Source organism: Heterodontus francisci, chromosome 20 (assembly GCF_036365525.1).
Source record: "Heterodontus francisci isolate sHetFra1 chromosome 20, sHetFra1.hap1, whole genome shotgun sequence".
NCBI lineage: Eukaryota > Metazoa > Chordata > Chondrichthyes > Heterodontiformes > Heterodontidae > Heterodontus > Heterodontus francisci.
In genome coordinates, this window is record NC_090390.1 from 27,048,149 (window position 1) to 27,066,389 (window position 18,241).

At 40.1% G+C, this 18,241-nt stretch overlaps 1 protein-coding gene across 1 annotated transcript in view; it reads left to right on the plus strand.

Annotated features, from left to right (window-relative positions):
- ipmkb (inositol polyphosphate multikinase b) overlaps positions 1–18,241 on the plus strand; it is a 132,780-nt gene that overhangs the window by 62,001 nt on the left and 52,538 nt on the right. Inside the window, 2 exon segments of the mRNA XM_068052489.1 lie at positions 3,644–3,740; positions 6,669–6,841. Coding sequence (XP_067908590.1) covers positions 3,644–3,740; positions 6,669–6,841 — 270 coding nt within the window.

Genomic DNA, 18,241 nt, shown 5'->3' on the forward strand with positions numbered 1-18,241 from the left:
CCCTGCTTTTGTAATCTATGCCTTGATTGATAAAGGCAAGTGTCCCACATGCCCTTTTTCACCACCCTATTAACCTGCCCTTCTGCCTTCAGGGATCTATGGACAAACACGCCAAGGTCCCTTTGTTCCTCGGAACTTCCCAGTGTCAGGCCATTCATTGAATACGTCCATGTCCCATTACTCCTTCCAAAGTGTATCACCTCACACTTTTCAGCGTTAAATTCCATTTGCCACTTTTCTGCCCATTTGACCATCCCGTCTATATCTTCCTGTAACCCAAGACACGCAACCTCACTGTTAACCACTTGGCCAATCTTTGTGTCATCCGCGAACTTACTGATCAATCCCCACATAGTCATCTATGTCGTTTATATAAATGACAAACAATAGGGGACCCAGCACAGATCCCTGTGCTACGCCACAGGACACTGGCTTCCAGTCACTGTAAAAAGTTGCTGTAAAAAGCTGGTGTTTTGCGTGTCTCTATTTCTGAGATACTGATTGTGTTCAGATATTTGTCACCTTCATTGAACAAAATGATACTTTTGTGTTCATTCCTTGGAGTTCCTATCACATTTTTAAAAATTAAACAGTATTCTGAAGATGATGTTCCAGTGGGTGCAATTTAAAACTGAAAAAATTGACTCCTCAAGTCAAATACTTTTTGCATAAATCTTAAGTTGACATCTAGCCAGTTTTTGCACTGCAAACAATTATGGTTGTATTTTCAGTATATTTTCCTCTCTGAACAGTGTCCAGGCAGGTCAAAGAGTAGTATCAAGCTTTGTGCATATTTACAGATAATACCCACACTGAGTTGGCAAAGGTTAACCTGTCTCATACTTCTGCAGATTCTTTGTGTTAAAGTTGATTTGGATTTTTTTGTGAGAACCATATGACCTACAAAATCCATACTTGTAGGCTGCATCTGCTTTGAGAGAAATAAAGAGTAGATTAACACCTTGAGTAGTATCTGCAGCAATATTCTTTAATATTAATCTTAGGTACTTCAATAACTCGCACAAGTCTTTTAGCAATGTTTCTGATTTTGAGCCCCCTGCATTGAGTTTCTACAAATTAAACAATACTGTGGTCGTCTTAGTATTTCATTGTTCTCTTTGGCGCCCACATAGTTTTCTAGATCTACTTTAAAGTGCTCTTTCAATACTTTCTCCCTCCAATGTGAAGCTAGTACACTACTGCTTCCTGTATCTGTTGTTTTTCTTCCCTGCTGTACTGGATGTGGTTCCATGGGCTCAGTTATCTCTCCCAAAGTGCCATTCTTCATTTGAGATCCCAATGTGTGCCACCTAACTGATTAACCCAGCATTGATGCTTGATGTTCAGATGTGTACTTTTCAGCATGAGTTGCTGGATATTGATAAAGAAAAATGAAATTCTGCTTAAACAGTTTAATCCAGGTGCTTTATTCTTGTTGCAGTTGCAGATGGGATTCAATTGCAGACAATCTCAGGAGCTGTACTTACAAGTTAAACTGTGTGTGAAGGTGTAGAGGTCCCTGGAAGGGATTCCACCACTTAACCAAGAGGATTACTGAGCCTCTCATTACATGTTTCTGTATATTACAGACAGGTGGTTGACCAACTTTATTTCCTCCACAAAGTTTAAATTTTGTTGAAGTATTTTATTGATTTTTTTTTTAATACTTTGTGTCCTTGGCGATTGCAGTATGGAACTGAAGAGGTATATTGAGGCATAATCAGATAAGAGTTGAGAGAGGGATGAGTTGGATCGAATCCTAAAGGGAACAAATGTATTATCCTTACCTGAGGGAAAGGGATTGCTACAGCTTTTCGGAATTGGTGATCAGTTTAATTTTCATAGGACTCTCTAAGGTCTGTAACAAAGGGAAGAGGAGGAAGGGTGGATTAGGTATGTTGAGCCTGCATTAGATAATACTCCATTTACTTTACAAGGTTACTTCAGGTGATAGCTCTGTTGGAAGCATACCCTGTAAAGTAAATGCCCTGGCATTGGTATGAACTCCATCAAAGTCCTTGTTGGTAGGAGCTTTGCTCTGGGTAGTTGCCAGTTGTGCCATGTCTTCCATCCTGGCTAAGAGTGGGCTGATCTTTGCCAGCCCATACATACCCACAATGCCCAGTTTCTGGCATTTGTTGGCCCTCTCTCAACATAAAATCATACGATACAGAAAGAGGGCATTCAGCCCAACATGCCTATGCTGGGTTTTTGAAAAAGCTATCTTATTCGCAATCTCCCTGCTCTTTCCCCATTGTTCTGCTGGTTCTCATGTACAGATAAAAAGTAAGCTAATTCAAACTGACCTTGATAAATAATTGGTGTAGTTGGTTCTAGTTGTATTGAGATTAAAGTGAGAAAACATGATTTTCAAAGAGAAAAGATCAGAAGCTATAAATAACATTGCACGACTCCTTGCATATTTTCTAACACTTTCACAGTGCTGGTTTGCCACAGACAGCAGTTGGCAGCAAACCAGCAATGTAAACGGGAATCATTCAAGGCTGCTGGAGGCAGTTGGTGCCATCAAATGAGATGGTTTCAGTCCGGGAACAGACTACTTTCAGGTGACCATAATGTTTTGGCAGCTGGTGAGCTCAGTGCCCACAGTGCATCTCTCCCCACTTCCTTTTCATAACAAACCAAATAAGTAGTTTTGCTGTTCTTGGTGATATGCACCTTCCTCAACCATTAAGGTGCTGCAGAACCTTCAAATGTTAATATAGAGCTGGGTGTTGTGGAAGCAGCTCCATTCACAAGGTGGATGGGGTTTTCTGTAGCAACTGGAACTGAATACAGGATCATTTTAACAAATATTACAGGTGCTGGAAACCTGAAATAAAAACAGAAAATGCTGGAATCACTGTCCCTCTGCATGTCCGGCAAAATCAGGCCATTGACCTGAAATCATAACCCTATCTTTCTCTCTCACTGGATACTGTCTGGCCTGCTGCGTGTTTGCAGCATTTTATATTTTCATTTTATGATGTGTTTCTGCAATATCAATGCAATGATGCATATACTTTGTCATTGTGCATGCCATATTGAATAGACATGCTGGTAGAAATTGGAGCACAGTTACAGCTGTTGTATGCAGTACTTTGTTTTATACATAAAAGATCTAATCTATTGTCTTTTTAATTTCAATCATCTTGCCCTATATGTTGTAATTTTTTTTAGTTAACGTAATAGTTGAACCTTGGTTGTTAATTCATCTTTCTGAAGCTATTGATGTACAAGTACAGTGTATAGTTTCTCCCGTCTGCATTACCTCTACATTAAAGGTTTAATTTCTTTTTTTCTTTTAATGTAATTGAATGAATACAGATTTAGTCTGGTGAAATTGAAACCTATTCTGAGCCTTCAAACATTGAACAATTAGCTGCATCAGAAAAGGCTGTGTAATACAAGAATGTGTGTACTTTTTTAATTGTACTTCTCTTCAGGTTGAAATGCACTTAATTAACTTTTGACTACAAGATATTTTTGAATTTTCTGAATGAAGACATCTTTTCTTTTGAGTTACACCCCCTAAAAATATCTTGAGAGTTTAATGAGTTCTTCTATGGGGCAAAAGAACTTTGCTTGTAGCTCTAACATTTAAATATTTTGTTTTTCAACAGACTTTTCTTTCTGTTTTCAGGTGTTTGGTTCATCATGTCGCGATCACATGTTCTTAGAACTACAAAAATTCCTGCCTAAATTCCTTGGCACCTGGACGCCGACTACTGCACCTAATGGTATCCTTTGCATCTAACTGATATCGTGTACAGTATGAACTGCCAACATGACAATTCTTACCATGCCACTGACACACAAATCTAAATTGCAAGTCTCATCAGACAGTACCTGAGGAGAAAAAGCCTACCATTCTCTGGGTATTGCCATTGCCATCCCCTTTAGCAAACAGTTTCACAGTTTGTGTGGGTAATATTTGTGAGTTTTATTCATTGTAATGCCCTAAATGATTTGAGGCATTCTACATCCTTTTTAAAGTGATTCCCCCCCACCCCCCCCCCCCAATCTGTTGTAAAGGCAATTCTTTAGATAATTTGTGGCTTTGAAACTTGTTTGGCAAATGACCATTTGATTGATTTTAAAGTAGCATGGTCCTTTTGTTTATGATGGGAATGTTTGTAAGCCTCTTTCTTTCTTTCTTTGGCCTCCTTGTCTCGAGAGACAATGGGTAAGAAGCCTCTGAGACTAAGCTAACTCGCATTGAATACAGTTGCCATGATAATTCTGACACCAGCGCTAGCAATAATTGATCACTGTTTTGGCTGTATTGCAATAACTGTATACTGACACAGACTTAATTGGCCTATAAACACATTCCTGACCACTGTTTCTTCACCACTGCAGCTGCTGATGCCATCTGTGATCAACAGCAAGAAAAATCCTCCAACTGTTGATCAGCTCTGCATAACCAGATAACAGGCAAGAGTTTCTACTTTCTGCTGCTTCAGTATTACTCAATCTTTATATAAAACAACAACCTTTAATCTGTGTGTACACTTTGGTTTCAAAAAATAATCTTGTTTTAATAAAACTTCAGATTTATTTGTCTTCCTTTGCATTCTATCTCTTTACTTTATACTTTTAAAACATTTTTATTTAGGTTTTATTCACGTTTTCTTCATCCTTTTGATGTCCCCTCAACTAATTTTATTTTAAAGGTGAAGAAAGAAAAATTGTTTTCAAAATCTACTCACTTAATTTTTAATCATTAATTGGTCTCTAGTCTATCAGGAACCATTTTTCTCCAAATGACAACTACTTACATTTACATAGCACCTTTAATGTAATAAAACATCCCAAGGCGCTTCACAGGAGCATTTTAGAACAATATATGACACTGAGCCACACAAGGAGGTATTAGGTCAGGTGAGCAAAAGCTTGGCCGGAGGTAGTTTTTGAGGAATGCCTTAAAGGAGGAAAGCATGGTAGAGAGGCAGAGAAGTGTAGGGAAAGAATTCCAGAGTTTAGGGCCTAGGCAACTGAAAGAACAGCCAATAAAGGTCAAGAGGCAAGAATTTGATGAGCGTAGATATCTTGGTGGATTGGGGAAGTTTACAACGATAGAGAGGGGCAAGGCCATGGAGGGATTTGCAAACATGGATGAGAATTTAAAAATTGAGACATTACTTGCCCGGGAGCCAATATAGGTCAGCAAGCACAGGGGTGATAGATGAATAGTACATGGTGTGAGTTAGGATACGGGCAGCAGAGTTTTGGATGACCTCGAGTTGACGGAGGTAGAATGTGGGAGCCAGCCAGGAGTGCGTAGGAATGGTCGAGTCTAGCGGTAACAGAGGCCTGAATGAGGGTTTCAGCAGCAGATAAGCTGAGGCAGGGGTGAAGTCAGGTGATGTTACGGAGGTGGAAATAGGCGGTCTTAGTGATTGCACAAATATGGTTACGTTGAGTAAGACGATTTTACGGTTTCACACCATGTGAATTTGCTCTGAAAAGAGCAGTTGTTTCTTTGAAAAAAGGAGTTCTTAGAAGAACTGGCCTTTTCAGAGCAAATTCATGTGGTGTAAAACCGTAAAATTGTCTTACTCGACATTACCACTCTCGCCATGGAAACCTTCTAACAACTTTTAACGGATGTGGTTGTTGGAAGCTCATCTTGGGGTCAAATGTGATACCAAGAATGTGAACAGTCAGGTTTAGTCTCAGACAGTTGCCAGAGAGACTGATGCAATTGGTAGCTAGGAAACAAAATTTGGAACAGAGACTGAAAAAAATGGCTTTAGTCTTCCCAAATTCAATTGGAGGAAATTGTGGTGGTGTGAGGTAGAGCTGAGTGTCGTCAGTGTACATGTGAAAACTAACACTGTGCTTTCGGATCATGTTGCTGAGAGGTAGCATAAAGATGAGAAATAGAAGAGGACCAAGGATAGATCCTTGGGGCCACCAGAGTTAACCGTGCAGGAGCAGGAAGAGAAGCCATTGCAAGTGATTCTGTGGCTACGATTGATAAGATTGGAATCAGGCAAGAGCAATCCCACCCAGCTGTACCACAGTACAGAAGCTTTGGAGGAGAATGATGTGGTCAACGTGTCAAAAGCTGCATACAGGTTGAGAAGGATGAGGAGGGAAAGTTTACCTTTGTCACAGTCACATAGAATGTCATTTGTGACTTTGATAAGAGCCATTTTGGTACAGTGGCAGGTGCGGAAACCTGATTGGACGAATTCACACCTGGAGTTCTGGGAAAGATGGGCACAGATCTGGGAGGCAACAACACATTCATGGACTTTGGAGAGGAATGGGTGGTTGGATATGGGGCAGTAACATTTAAGGACGGTGGGGTCAAGGGTGGGTTTCTTGAAGGGAGGGGGTATTGATGGCAGATTTAAAAGAGAGAGAGATAACGCCTGAAGACAGAATTGTAAACAATATCAGCTAACATGGGGACCAGGAAGAGAAGTTGGGTGGTCAGTAGTTTAGTTAGTGGGAATAGGGTTGAGGGAGCAGGAGGTGGGTCTCATGGACATGATTAAAGGGGCTACTAAATACCATAATCAGCATGAAATTGAGGTAAGTAAATGAGGTGTTTCTGTAATGTTTTTGTTTTGAAACTAATAAAGTAATTAAACAAAATAAGGCATGGGAAGTTGGGATCTGCTGTTGAGGGTTTGCTCTTTAACCTCAGAGTTCAGAGTTGTATCTTAAACTGGAAGATGTGACACGCAAGTTCAACAAACCGTGCATCATGGATGTAAAAATAGGGAAGAAGAGTTATGACCCCGATGCTTCAGTTGAGAAGATACAGCAACAGATCAGCAAATATCCATTGATGGAAGAAATTGGTTTCTTGGTACTTGGCATGCGGGTAAGAGAAATTTGATCTCAAATCCAAGAGCCATAAGTTTGAATACGTTTGGTTTTGCCTATTGTTTAGTAAACGTGAGCTGTTAAAGTTTCTAAGGATGATGGTGTTCTTGATGAAGTCATTATTGTTCAGACTACACCAACATGTAATTTGTAGCTCTGCATAGTAGGTGTGAGCTGTAATGGGCATCACATGTGCCTAGTAATGTAACTAAATGAAGGAAATGCTTAAGATTTCCACATCATCAATTGCATGGTCTTTGTGACTTACTTGCAGTAGCAATACTTAAACTGAGGACCAAGTAAAAATTTGCAAATCTACTCAAAACAATTACTTGGCTGACATAGTTTAAAAGAAAATGCACCAGTAATTTGATGTTGAAAAGAAGCTGAGTGTTAAAATTTCACGGTACTGGTAGATGAGATCCCTGCCGGTATTCATAAATTTAGATGCACGCTGCCCAAGACTTTACGGACATTCATTCATGGCAGTGTGCAGCTGAATTTCAAATTTCCACTCCTGAATAAATGAAGCTGTCAGTTGACAGTACAGGTTCATGAAATTGTCTCCTTTGTGTGAATTCACAAATTAAATGTCCAGAAGTGCCTCCTTTTTAAAAAGACAGGAATTGTTCCTGCTTTGTGATGAATCACCAAAAGATATTATCTCTGTTAGTAATGTTAATATTGTACAAAAGAAGTTTACTGTTTTTAAAAACTGGCATAAAAGTTGCAGTTTCAGTTTTTAGCCCTCATTAAAAGTACACTGAAAGCTTCCTAGAAACTGTGTACATTTTTGATAGATAGTGATGTGTTTAATTTGTTAATGCCATTACTTTCGCTCATCTGAAATATCACAATGGTGCCACTTATCCTCAGGCAGCTTCCTGCCTTTTGCTTGGGTAGGATAACCTTTTTCTTGATGGGTTATTACTGCTACTTCCTAGTGACAGGAGCAGGCCCCTTCGAGCCTATTCCGCCATTCTGTTAAATCACGGCTGAACTCCACCTTAAATCCATATTCCTTGATAGCTAACAGAAATCTAGTAATCTCAGTGTTGAAAATTTAAATTAGTTCAGCCTTTTGGTGGAGTGTGTTCCAGTTTTCCACTACCCTTTTGTGTGATAAAGTGCTTCCTGATTTCACTCATAAATGGCTTGGCTCTAATTTTAGTTGCAATAGTTTACCCCACCAGAGGAAATGGTTTCTCTGTAGCTACCCTATCGAATCTCTTATTGTTATCACCGCTCAATCTTCTATACTTAGGGGAGTACGAATCAAGTTTATCCAATCTGGCCTCATAATTTAACCCTTTAACCCCAGTATCATTTAGATGAATCTGTGCTCTACCTGCTGTAAGGCCAATATATCCTTCCTGGGGTATGGTGCCCAAAACTGAATGCAGTATCCCAGATGGGCTCTGTCCAGGCTCCTTACAATTGAAGCATTACTTCCAATTCCCCTGAGATAAAGGCCAACTTTCCATTGACCTTTTTGATTGTACTTTGTAAATATGCACTAACCTTTAGTGATTTGTGCATATGCATACCCAGATCCCTTTGCTTCTCCACAGCTCCTATTCTCTCACCGTTAAGAAAATATTCCGATTTGTCTTTGTCTGATATACAGTGCCTTTCACAGGCTGAGTAAGGTGCTGGTTTTGGTACTTGGGGAGTGTACAGTTCTGTAATTGTAGCACTTTGGACCATCTTGGTGTTCAAAATTTCATGTCAACAATTGGATCATATACATTTTTGCTAATGAGTATTGAGATTTTAGTTGGTCACATTCAGAGATTCAGAACATACTATCAAAGTAGTAAGTGATGTGACTGATATGCTTCCTCTTGTACCTTGTATACAGTACTTCTTTCCTTCTAGCGATTTGGAATTAAACTATTTTTTCCTTCTATATAGTATAGTTTGCTGGTTTGTAATTAAAGGTATTTTTGTATGTTGTGGAATATGGATGGTTAACCTCCTGAAGGGTTATTGCAGCACAGCTTTTCCAATACTTTGGTTAATGACCTTGTAAGAACCACAAGTTCTGTCAACATTATGCCAGTGTGACATTGTTCTGATAAATTGTACTTGACTGAGGGACTGCATGTTCTCTAGGTTTTAAGAAAAAAATGAAGTGTCCACAGTGGAAAATGATGGAATACCCTAATTATTTTATGGATTTAGTTTTAATGGGCATATTACCCATTGTGTTTCACCAACAGCTGGTTATGTGACTTGTGAAATCCCAAGTTTGTCACAGTTACAGTTGGAGCTGCATTGGCTCTTGTAGTTACTAGGGCAAGCCCTTTAATACAGATAGTATTGAGGGAAAATGGATTTAAGATATCAAGAAAAGATGGGTAGATGGAGCTGAGAGTGTTAAATTATGAAGACAGCTTCCATAAACTTGGCTTGTATTCCCTTAAGTGTGGAAGACTTGAGGGGTGATCTGATAGAGGTGTTGAAAATGTTAAAAGATTTGATAGGGTAGCTCTATTTCCTCTGGTGGGGAAATCAAGAACGAAGAGAAGTAATCTTAAAATTAGAGGCAAAATCAGGAAGCACTTTTTCTGCACAGAGCAGTGAAAATATGGATTTCTCTTCCCCCAAGAGGTTGTAGATGCTGAGATTGATAGATTTTTGTTATGTAAGAATACCTAGAGATATGGAGCTATGGTGGGAAAATGGCGATGAGGTACAGATCAGTCATGAACTAATTGAATTGCTGAGCAGGCTTGAGGGGCTGAATGGCCTGCTCCTGCTTTATCTTGCTGTGGAGTTGATGCATGAAAAAGGTGGCACTAATGTTCTTTCCTGTTCTCATCTCCTCAGATTTAATCGGTGTAAGCAAATATCTCTATCCCAGTCAGACCTTTTAAAAAGTAGGCATTTAAAGAAACTAGTCTTAGGTTTTGAGTCCAAACATTGAGTCGGCACTTCCTTGTGCCAGTTACCTTTAAATACTTATTGATTGCCTGACTTATGAGTTTGTGTTTTTTGTTGGTAGTCAGTTTGAAGGATCAAATGGCTGTTCTAAATAACAATAATAGATGCTGGAATATGCAGCCATGATGGTTTTCATTTTAATAAATGTTTGCTCAATTTCCATCTAAACGTTTTGACCAACAGCTGATCAGGGCTACTCAAAGCTTTCAGTCTCTATTTCATTGATTGGAGATTGTTTCCCTTTGAAACGGCTGAGTCATCCTTGCAATTTACTGTGGCTGTCTCATTTATAATTAAAGTGGGTTTTGTAGCGCAACAAATTCTGATAGTGGCAAGTGAGACAAAGTCCTAATCAATATCAATGTTAGTTATGCAGAGCTTGATGTATCTGCTACTACAGCAGTAAGTGACTGATTGTTTGAAACTGTAGTATTTAAACGCACAGTTTTTGAAATGTGTTGCACGGAGCTGTTGCAGCTGTACAAAAGTTCTATTGCAGATGCCTTAAGTAGTTTTCAGGGTGCAGGAGGAGGGGACTACCGAAAGAGGGTAAAACAACATGGGCCAAACCAGCATTTGTCAGAGGCAGACTGCAAGGAGCTTTAAGTAAGAAGCGAAGCCTAGTGTGAGTACTTACTGTGCAAAATACTATCTCCACCCAACTTCCCTGTCTTTAAAAACAAATTGAGACATCACCTGTCAAGAATGATCCTCGTTTGAGTTCTGTATTGATAACATTGTTAAGGTTCACCATTTCGGGCCTCATTCCACTAATGGAAAGAATATATCATGTGGCTGCACTGATTTTTCCTGCGGTTAGGTGCCCTCCGGATTGTCCCCATGCTATTCCAAAGTGTGAAGGACCTATTGAATCTAGGGTATCTTCTAACTGGTATCAAATCTCAATACTTCCTTTTAAAAATAAGCAGTTGAAAAGTACTTCCTAGCCTTCCTTACTCCTCTGAGCAAGAAAAACGGAAGTAACACTTATTTTCATAGGCTAACTTCTTAATTGTTAAAGCAAAAAAAAAATTCATGGTGTGTGTTTGGGGAAAAGTCACTGATGGCAAACTAGGAAACGGACTGAACTGGACAGTAATTCTATTACATATTCACTGCTGTTTACATTTTAATGTCTGCTGGGCCAATGCAAATCCAAAAATGACTTTTCCTCATCTTTGTACTTCTATATGTTAGAACAATCAAATCTTTTATTGTGGAAAATAGTGATTCAACAATATTTTTAGCATTGGGAGTTCTCATGTTTCTTTTAACGTAAGGAGTGAACCTCAAGTATAATTAAAGAAATATAAATCCCCACTATGTTTTTGGAGGACCGGTGGAGGTGCGAATGGAGGAGTGAAGAAAGATGTGAGGAAATACTGGCTGATATCACGAATCATAGTGAACCAGGTGAAAGAAGGATACATGTGCGTTTTAAAAAATTATAATCACTAAAATTTAAACTCCCAAAAATGAGAATCCTCATTATAACTAATACTAAACTCAAATCTGTATCTCCCAGCGATACCATTTGGTATCCCATTTCCATGAGGTGACATGTAAATGGCATTCCTCTTATGTGGCAGACTTACCTAATAAGATTTCTGGGAACTAACGGTGCTCCCTAGTCTTAGCTGTTGCCTATGCTGCTATTCACAACACCATCATTAGCGGTCAAGATGATTTTTCTGAACTGTGACATTATCCTGCATGTTGTGAAGGAATATGTATGCACCTACTGCTGCCTGTTGACCCTTTGTTACTGTATGTTAGGCTTCATTGCTGGTGTTGAAATGTAGCCTAGAAGCAGGCATTCTGTGAATCTCCATTTTATTAACTGAAGACAACACTCAACACAAATGTCTGCTTCCAGGCTGTCTTTGACCAGTACTGTTTAGAGATAGAGGAACAGAAATCTGAGATGGTATAGGGCTTATAGGACTTTAAAGTGTTCAGAATTATGTGGTGGTATGGTATATTCAGATTATGTTATATATAAATCCACTTTGCTTTTAAGGTTGTAGTTGTCAGTTTAGGGTGTTTTAATTTTCTAGTGAAATTGCTTTTCTGTTCTTGCTCCTTTTCCTATCTCCCCTCAAGACTCAGTGGGATACATAAGATTTCTTCACCACAAGTATTTTGCCATTGTTCATGTATCAGCCTTGACAGTGGGCTATTTGATCACCAGGTCATCAGAGGTATCACAGCTGAGCCAACTTTGTTTTCGCCAAATGTCTGCACTGTCACCTCCAGCAGGAGTTGCATAATAGTGATGAAGAGTGGGAACCTTAGCCCTTCATTCCGTCTCTAACTTGGGCAGTGAGGCCAATTACATGTCCTTAATGCTGCCCTAGCTACTCAGCGCAGATTGGTGTTTGACTCTGGGTCCAGCTGCTTGCTGGCTTGTGGAACCATTTGGGAGAGCTTTGAGGATACGTTTAGGCTATTATTGGAGTCAGGATCAAAAAATACACTGATAGCTGTAGGATTGTAACTGGCTCATTTCAGTCAAAGTCTGGTATCAGTATAAATTCAGTGTTTATTTTTTGGGTAAGATGGTAATTTTACTGTTTACCCCACTTTCAATTGCTGGAATGCAAAAGGATGCTGATTGGTTGGTAATGTTTGAGTTGTTGAAATTAAGTACAAAATTCCAGCCAACCAATAGATCAATTTTTTGCAAATAGCTAAAGGTTTTGCAATAAATTTTTGAGCAGCCTTTGTTTGCAGTGTGGTATTATCAGTGACCACTATAAAATTCTGCTGTCTATTGCACACCATCTATAATACAAAATGGATGCAAAACTTCAATGCATGTTGCATATGAAAAATTACAGTCCTCATGGCCTTTGGAATAATCAGCCCTGAAGATCAATAGTTTCCCTGGCAGTACCTTGGTCTAATAGATAACCTTTCGACAGCCAAGATGAGTGATGTTAATGCCAAGGTTTGAACTTTTATAGATCATTGTGAACTGATGACTTAGTGACTATTAGGTAACAATTTTTAAGTGCCACTTCAAAGTAGAGGCTTATTCATTTACAGCTCTTTTATTTTTCTGAATCATTGTTTCAGATTTGCTGTAGCAGCCCAGATATGTGGGCACTTGAGATTAAAGCTCTCAAGCAGTGATGTACAAAAAAAAAACATGAAACTACAGATTTGAAAATTGGAGTCGAGTTTGTGGATGTAATCGTCTGAATCAGGCATTGGAGTTTGTTTTCCACTGATATGCTGGCATAGAATAGTGACAGATTTTACCCATATTTAATTTAAATTGCACATTATATGCATATTTTATGTTTCTGCAGATCCTAGCCAAAGGAACTCTAAAATAATGCTGAGCAGTCTTGGTTTCAAGTCTGTTTTCTTCGAACATCTTCCATTTTCTGTGGTTAAAAACACCTTTTTATCAACCAATGTACTTTAGAAGGATAAAAGTGAAGTGAAGTTTTATATATAACGAGATGAATATTTCTGCAATGTTTAACTGGAATAATTAATCTGCAGCTATATTTTTCTTTCTGCTGATTTTCTCCTCACTCCAACCTACTTGGAAGGCTGGTACATGGTTAAAAGGGTGCCAGTTGCTTTCAGCTACCTTTCTAAGGTGGTCATTGTTCTTGCATGAACCTTGATGGAGCTGGCAGGCTATTTGACTATGGAGGCCACTACAGTAAAGGCACACCCATCTCCACACGGGTGTCTTTTGGAAAAACAGTCAGGAACCGAGCTCCTGGCCAGTGTTCCTCTCCCTAACCTGGGGCATTGAGGCCAATTCTAGCACCCTTACTGCAGCGATGATTGATGTGACCTAACACCATGCAAGCTGGAGACCAACCTGGGTCAACCTGGTGTGTATGGCTCAGTGGCTTGATCATAAACTCTAGTTCATGAGCTGAGCTGATGAGTTTGGCAGAAAAAAATTAAAAGGTTTAGGGACTTGGTACTGTGTGGAAGGCTTTCAGTTTTACTCTATTTTTATATAAATAGAACTTTTTAACTGTAGTTTTAACTGCTTAATATCAAAAAACTATTGCACTCAGGTCAGTTAACTGACCCGAAGTTTAGAATGTGTGTCATTTGTGAAACCAGACATCAGCAACTGCTTAGTTAGAAAGTGAACTAAAGCTTACTGCAAGATTTCTGGGTAAAGTATAAAAGGCTGCAGGTAACATTTTGACAGCTAGTTTGCTTCATCCTTCTCTAGGTTGCACCTTCCTATGGATAAAGGCAGTAAAGGAAAGTATTGTATTTATGGGTAAAATGCATTTCAGACCAATAAATGCCAGGTATGTTAAGATTACCATGTATCCACTTACAAGTAATGCTAATCCAAAATGTCACTTTACACATGAACACTAGAAGATGCATCACTTGGCATGTATAGTTCCTGTTTAGCAATGAATGGTGTCTAAAGTGAAGTCCAGGGCTCGGCAACCTTTTTTTTTAACCTGAAGAGCTTTTAAAAGAAATTGCTTAAAAACTATGGGGAGTCATAAGATGAAAAAAAATTAAAGAATGGAGTGCACTGTACTGTGGTGTGTGTTGACTACATTGTATTATTTCAACATGCTGCATTTTGCAATTCTTAAAGATATAATGCAATAATGACATGGACCCATAGAAAGTCTTCCTTTAGCTGCCTGGGGTGGACTGAATTGCAAACATGGTAAGGAAGAATGAGTCCTCTAATATACAGCTCATTTTTCTGTTTCAAAATGCAGTTGTAAAATAGTCTGATAGGAGCCGATGTTACTGCGCCGTTACAAATTGGTGATGTAAAAACCATTAAATGGGAGCCACAAGTGAGATATTAGTCGCTGCGGCTCCAGAGCCGTGGGTTGCCGACCCTTGGTTGAGTCTGTGCTAACACAAAAGGCTTCAAATGTGTCTGACCTCTACACCTATTTCACAGCTACACCACCCTTTATGTAATGCCTTTCACACACAGTAAGATGTCACAACTTTGCTCTGGCTACATTTTTGGACTTTATTCAAAAAAAAAACCTTCTTGGAGACTTTTATATATCTTGTAGATTGTGCTGTTTTATTTGTATGAATATTAAGGATTAAAATATACGTTAAGGTATGTCTTAAGAATTATACTGATTTCTGCTTGCTTCACTACTGAGGCTGTCAATGTGCAAATTATATTGTGGAATTACTAAATACTTAGTGCTTATAAAATACATGATCTAATATGCAGTTTTCATTAAAAAAAACTTTGCCGATCTGTTTACAGACATTTTAAATGAGTTGTACTGTAATAAGTCAATCATATAAAACGTTTAGGCAATCTTTTTAGCAATCCTTTGAAGTAATTTTATTCAATTATTTTATTGATCTGATCTCTCTCCAACTTTGCCAAAGCTACGATTCAAGTCTCATGTATTGCTCCAATAATTTGTTTATTTTAGCTGCTGGAGCACTCTAGTTATTTAAAAACAAAAAAGTTTTATACAATCAAATTTTACAGAAATGACCCATTGTGGATCTTCCTCTTAGAAGTGTAAAACAAGCTTGCAACGCAAAAAATCTGCTCACAAAAGAAATTAGTGTGAAATTCATTCATGAAAATTAGGTTCTTCCCAGAAATTGACTGACAGCCCAAGGGGAGAGCTACTGTGGATTTCTGTGCTGCACAATAAAGACACAAACGTTTCAAAATTGATAAATTATCAAGAGCTGTCAGCTAGTTACATGCCGATACCCACGGTTGTAATTTTTGGAAGGTGTTCTTTTGATTTTTCAGTGAGAATTTCTGGTGGTGTCCTTGTTTCCAAGATTTCCTAAATGATTTTGACTGAGAGCAGCACCCTGACTGTCAGCAATGCTTGATAGAGATTTGTATGCACACCAAACATTGCCTTTGAATTTACAAATCTCTTCAGGCAGCAGAGGTTTTTACAGTTTAAAGCTTTGACAGATAATGCATTTATATCAATAATAATTCCAACCAGTTTATAAAGTGTGGATTTTTTATTATTCGTTCTTGATGTGTGGGCTTTGCAGCATTTATTGCCCATCCCTAATTGCCTTTGAGAAGGTGATGGTGAGCTGCCTTCTTGAACATTCGCAGTCCATGTGGTGTAGGTGCATCCGCAGTGCTGTTAGGGATGTCAAGATGGTGTGTGGCTTTGAGGGGATCTTGCAGGTGGTGCTGTTGTTCCCATGCGTCTGCTGTCATTCTCCTCTAAGCGGTATAAGTTGCTGGTTTGGAAGGTGCTGTCAAAGGAGCCTTGGCAAGTTGCTGCAGTGCATCTTGTAGATGGAACACACTGCTGTCACTCTGCCCCAGTGAATATTTAAGGTGGTAGTGGATGGTGTGCCGATCAAGCGAGCTGCTCTGTCTTGAATGGTGTTGATTTTTTTGAGTGTTGTTGGAGCTCTACTCATCCAGGCAGTGGAGAGTATTCCATCATGTGCCTTGTAAATGATGGACAGGCTTTGGGGAGTTGGGAGGTGAGTTACTCGCCGCAGAATTCCCAGCCTCTGACTGGCTCTTGTAGCCACAGTATTTATACGGCTGGCCCAGTTTAGTTTCTGGTCAGTGGTAACCCCCAGGATGTTGAATGATGGAGGATTCAGCAATGGTAATACTGTTGAATGTCATGGGGAGATGGTTAGAATTTCTCTCTTTTTGAAGATGGTAATTGCCTGGCACTTGCTTGGTGCAAATGTCACTTGCCATTTATCAGCCTAAGCCTGAATGTTGTCCAGATCTTGCTGCATGTAGACACAGACTGCCTCAGTGTCTGAGGAGTTGTGAATGGTACTAAACACTCTGCAATCATCAACGAACATCCCCACTTCTGACCTTATGATGGAAGGAAGGTCATTGCCGAAGCAACTGAAGATGATTGGGCCTAGGACACTACCCTGAGGAGCTCCTGCAGTGATGCCCTGGGGCTGAGATGATTGGCCTCCAACTACCACAACCATCTTCCTTTGTGCTCAGTATAACTCCAACCAGCGGAGCGTTTTCCCCCGATTTCCATTGACTCCAGTTATACAAGGGCTTCTTGATGCCATACTCAGTCAAATGTTGCTTTGATGTCAAAGGAAGTCACTCACACCTCACCTCTGGAATTCAGCTCTTTCATCCATGTTCGGACAAAGGCTGGAATGAGGTCTGGAGCTGAGTGGCCCTTGCATAACCCAAACTGAACATCGGCGAGTAGGTTGTTCCTGAGTAAGTGCCACTTGATAGCACTGTCATTGACACCTTTCAACACTTTGCTGATGATTGGACAGTAATTGGCCTTATTGGGCTTGTCTTGCTTTTTGTGGACAGGTCATACCTGGGCAATTTCCCATACTGTCGGGTAGATGCCAGCGTTTTAGCTGTAGTGGAATAGCTTGGCTAAGGGCGCGGATAGTTCTAGAGCACAAGTCTTTAGTACTACAGCTGACATTTGTCAGGGCCCGTAGCTCTTGCTGTATCCAGTGCCTTCAGCTATTTCTTGATATCGTTTGGAGTGAATCAAATTGTCTCAGGATTGGCATCTATGATGGTGGGGACCTTAGGAGGAGGCTGTGATGGATCATCCACTTGGCACTTCTGGCTGAAGATGGTTGCAAATGCTTCAGCCTTGACTTTTGCACTGATGTGCTGGGCTCTGCCATCATTGAGGATGTGGATGTTTTTGGAGCCTGCTGCTCCGGTTAGTTGTTTAATTGTCCACCACCATTCACGACTGGATGTGGCAGGACTGCAGAGCTTTGATCTGATCTGTTGGTTATGGGATCACTTAGCTCTGTCTATAGCATGCTGGTTCTGCTGTGTATCTCATTTAGCATGGTGGCTGTGCCACATAACACGATGGAGGGTCTCCTCAGTGTGAAGACGGGACCTCGTCTCAATAGGACTGTGCGGTGGTCATTCCTACCAATGCTGTCATGGACAGATGCATCTACAACAGGTAGATTGGTGAGGACGAGGTCAAGTAGGTTTTTCCCTCATGTTGGTTCTCTCACCACCTGCTGCAGACTGAGTTTGGCAGAATAACCCTTCAGAACTCAACCAACCTGGTCAGCAGAGGTGCTATTGAGTCACTGTTGGTGATGGACATTGAAGTCCCTCACTCAGAGTACATTCTATGCCTTTGCTACCCTTGGTGATTCTTCCAAGTGGTGTTCAATGTGGAGGAGCACTGATTCATCGACTGAGTGGGGGAGGGCGTGGTAGGTGGTAATCAGCAGGAGGTTTCCTTGCCCATGTTTGACCTGATGCCATCAGACTTCATGCGGTCTGGAGTCAATGTTGAGGACTCCCGGGGCCACTCCCCCAACTGTATACCACTGTGCTGCAACCTCTGGTGTGTATGTGCTGCCGGTAGGACAAGACATAACCAGGAATGGTGATGGAGGGGTCTGGGACGTTGGCTGTATGGTATGACAATGTCAGGCCTTTACTTGACCAGTCTGTGAGACAGTTCTCCCAATT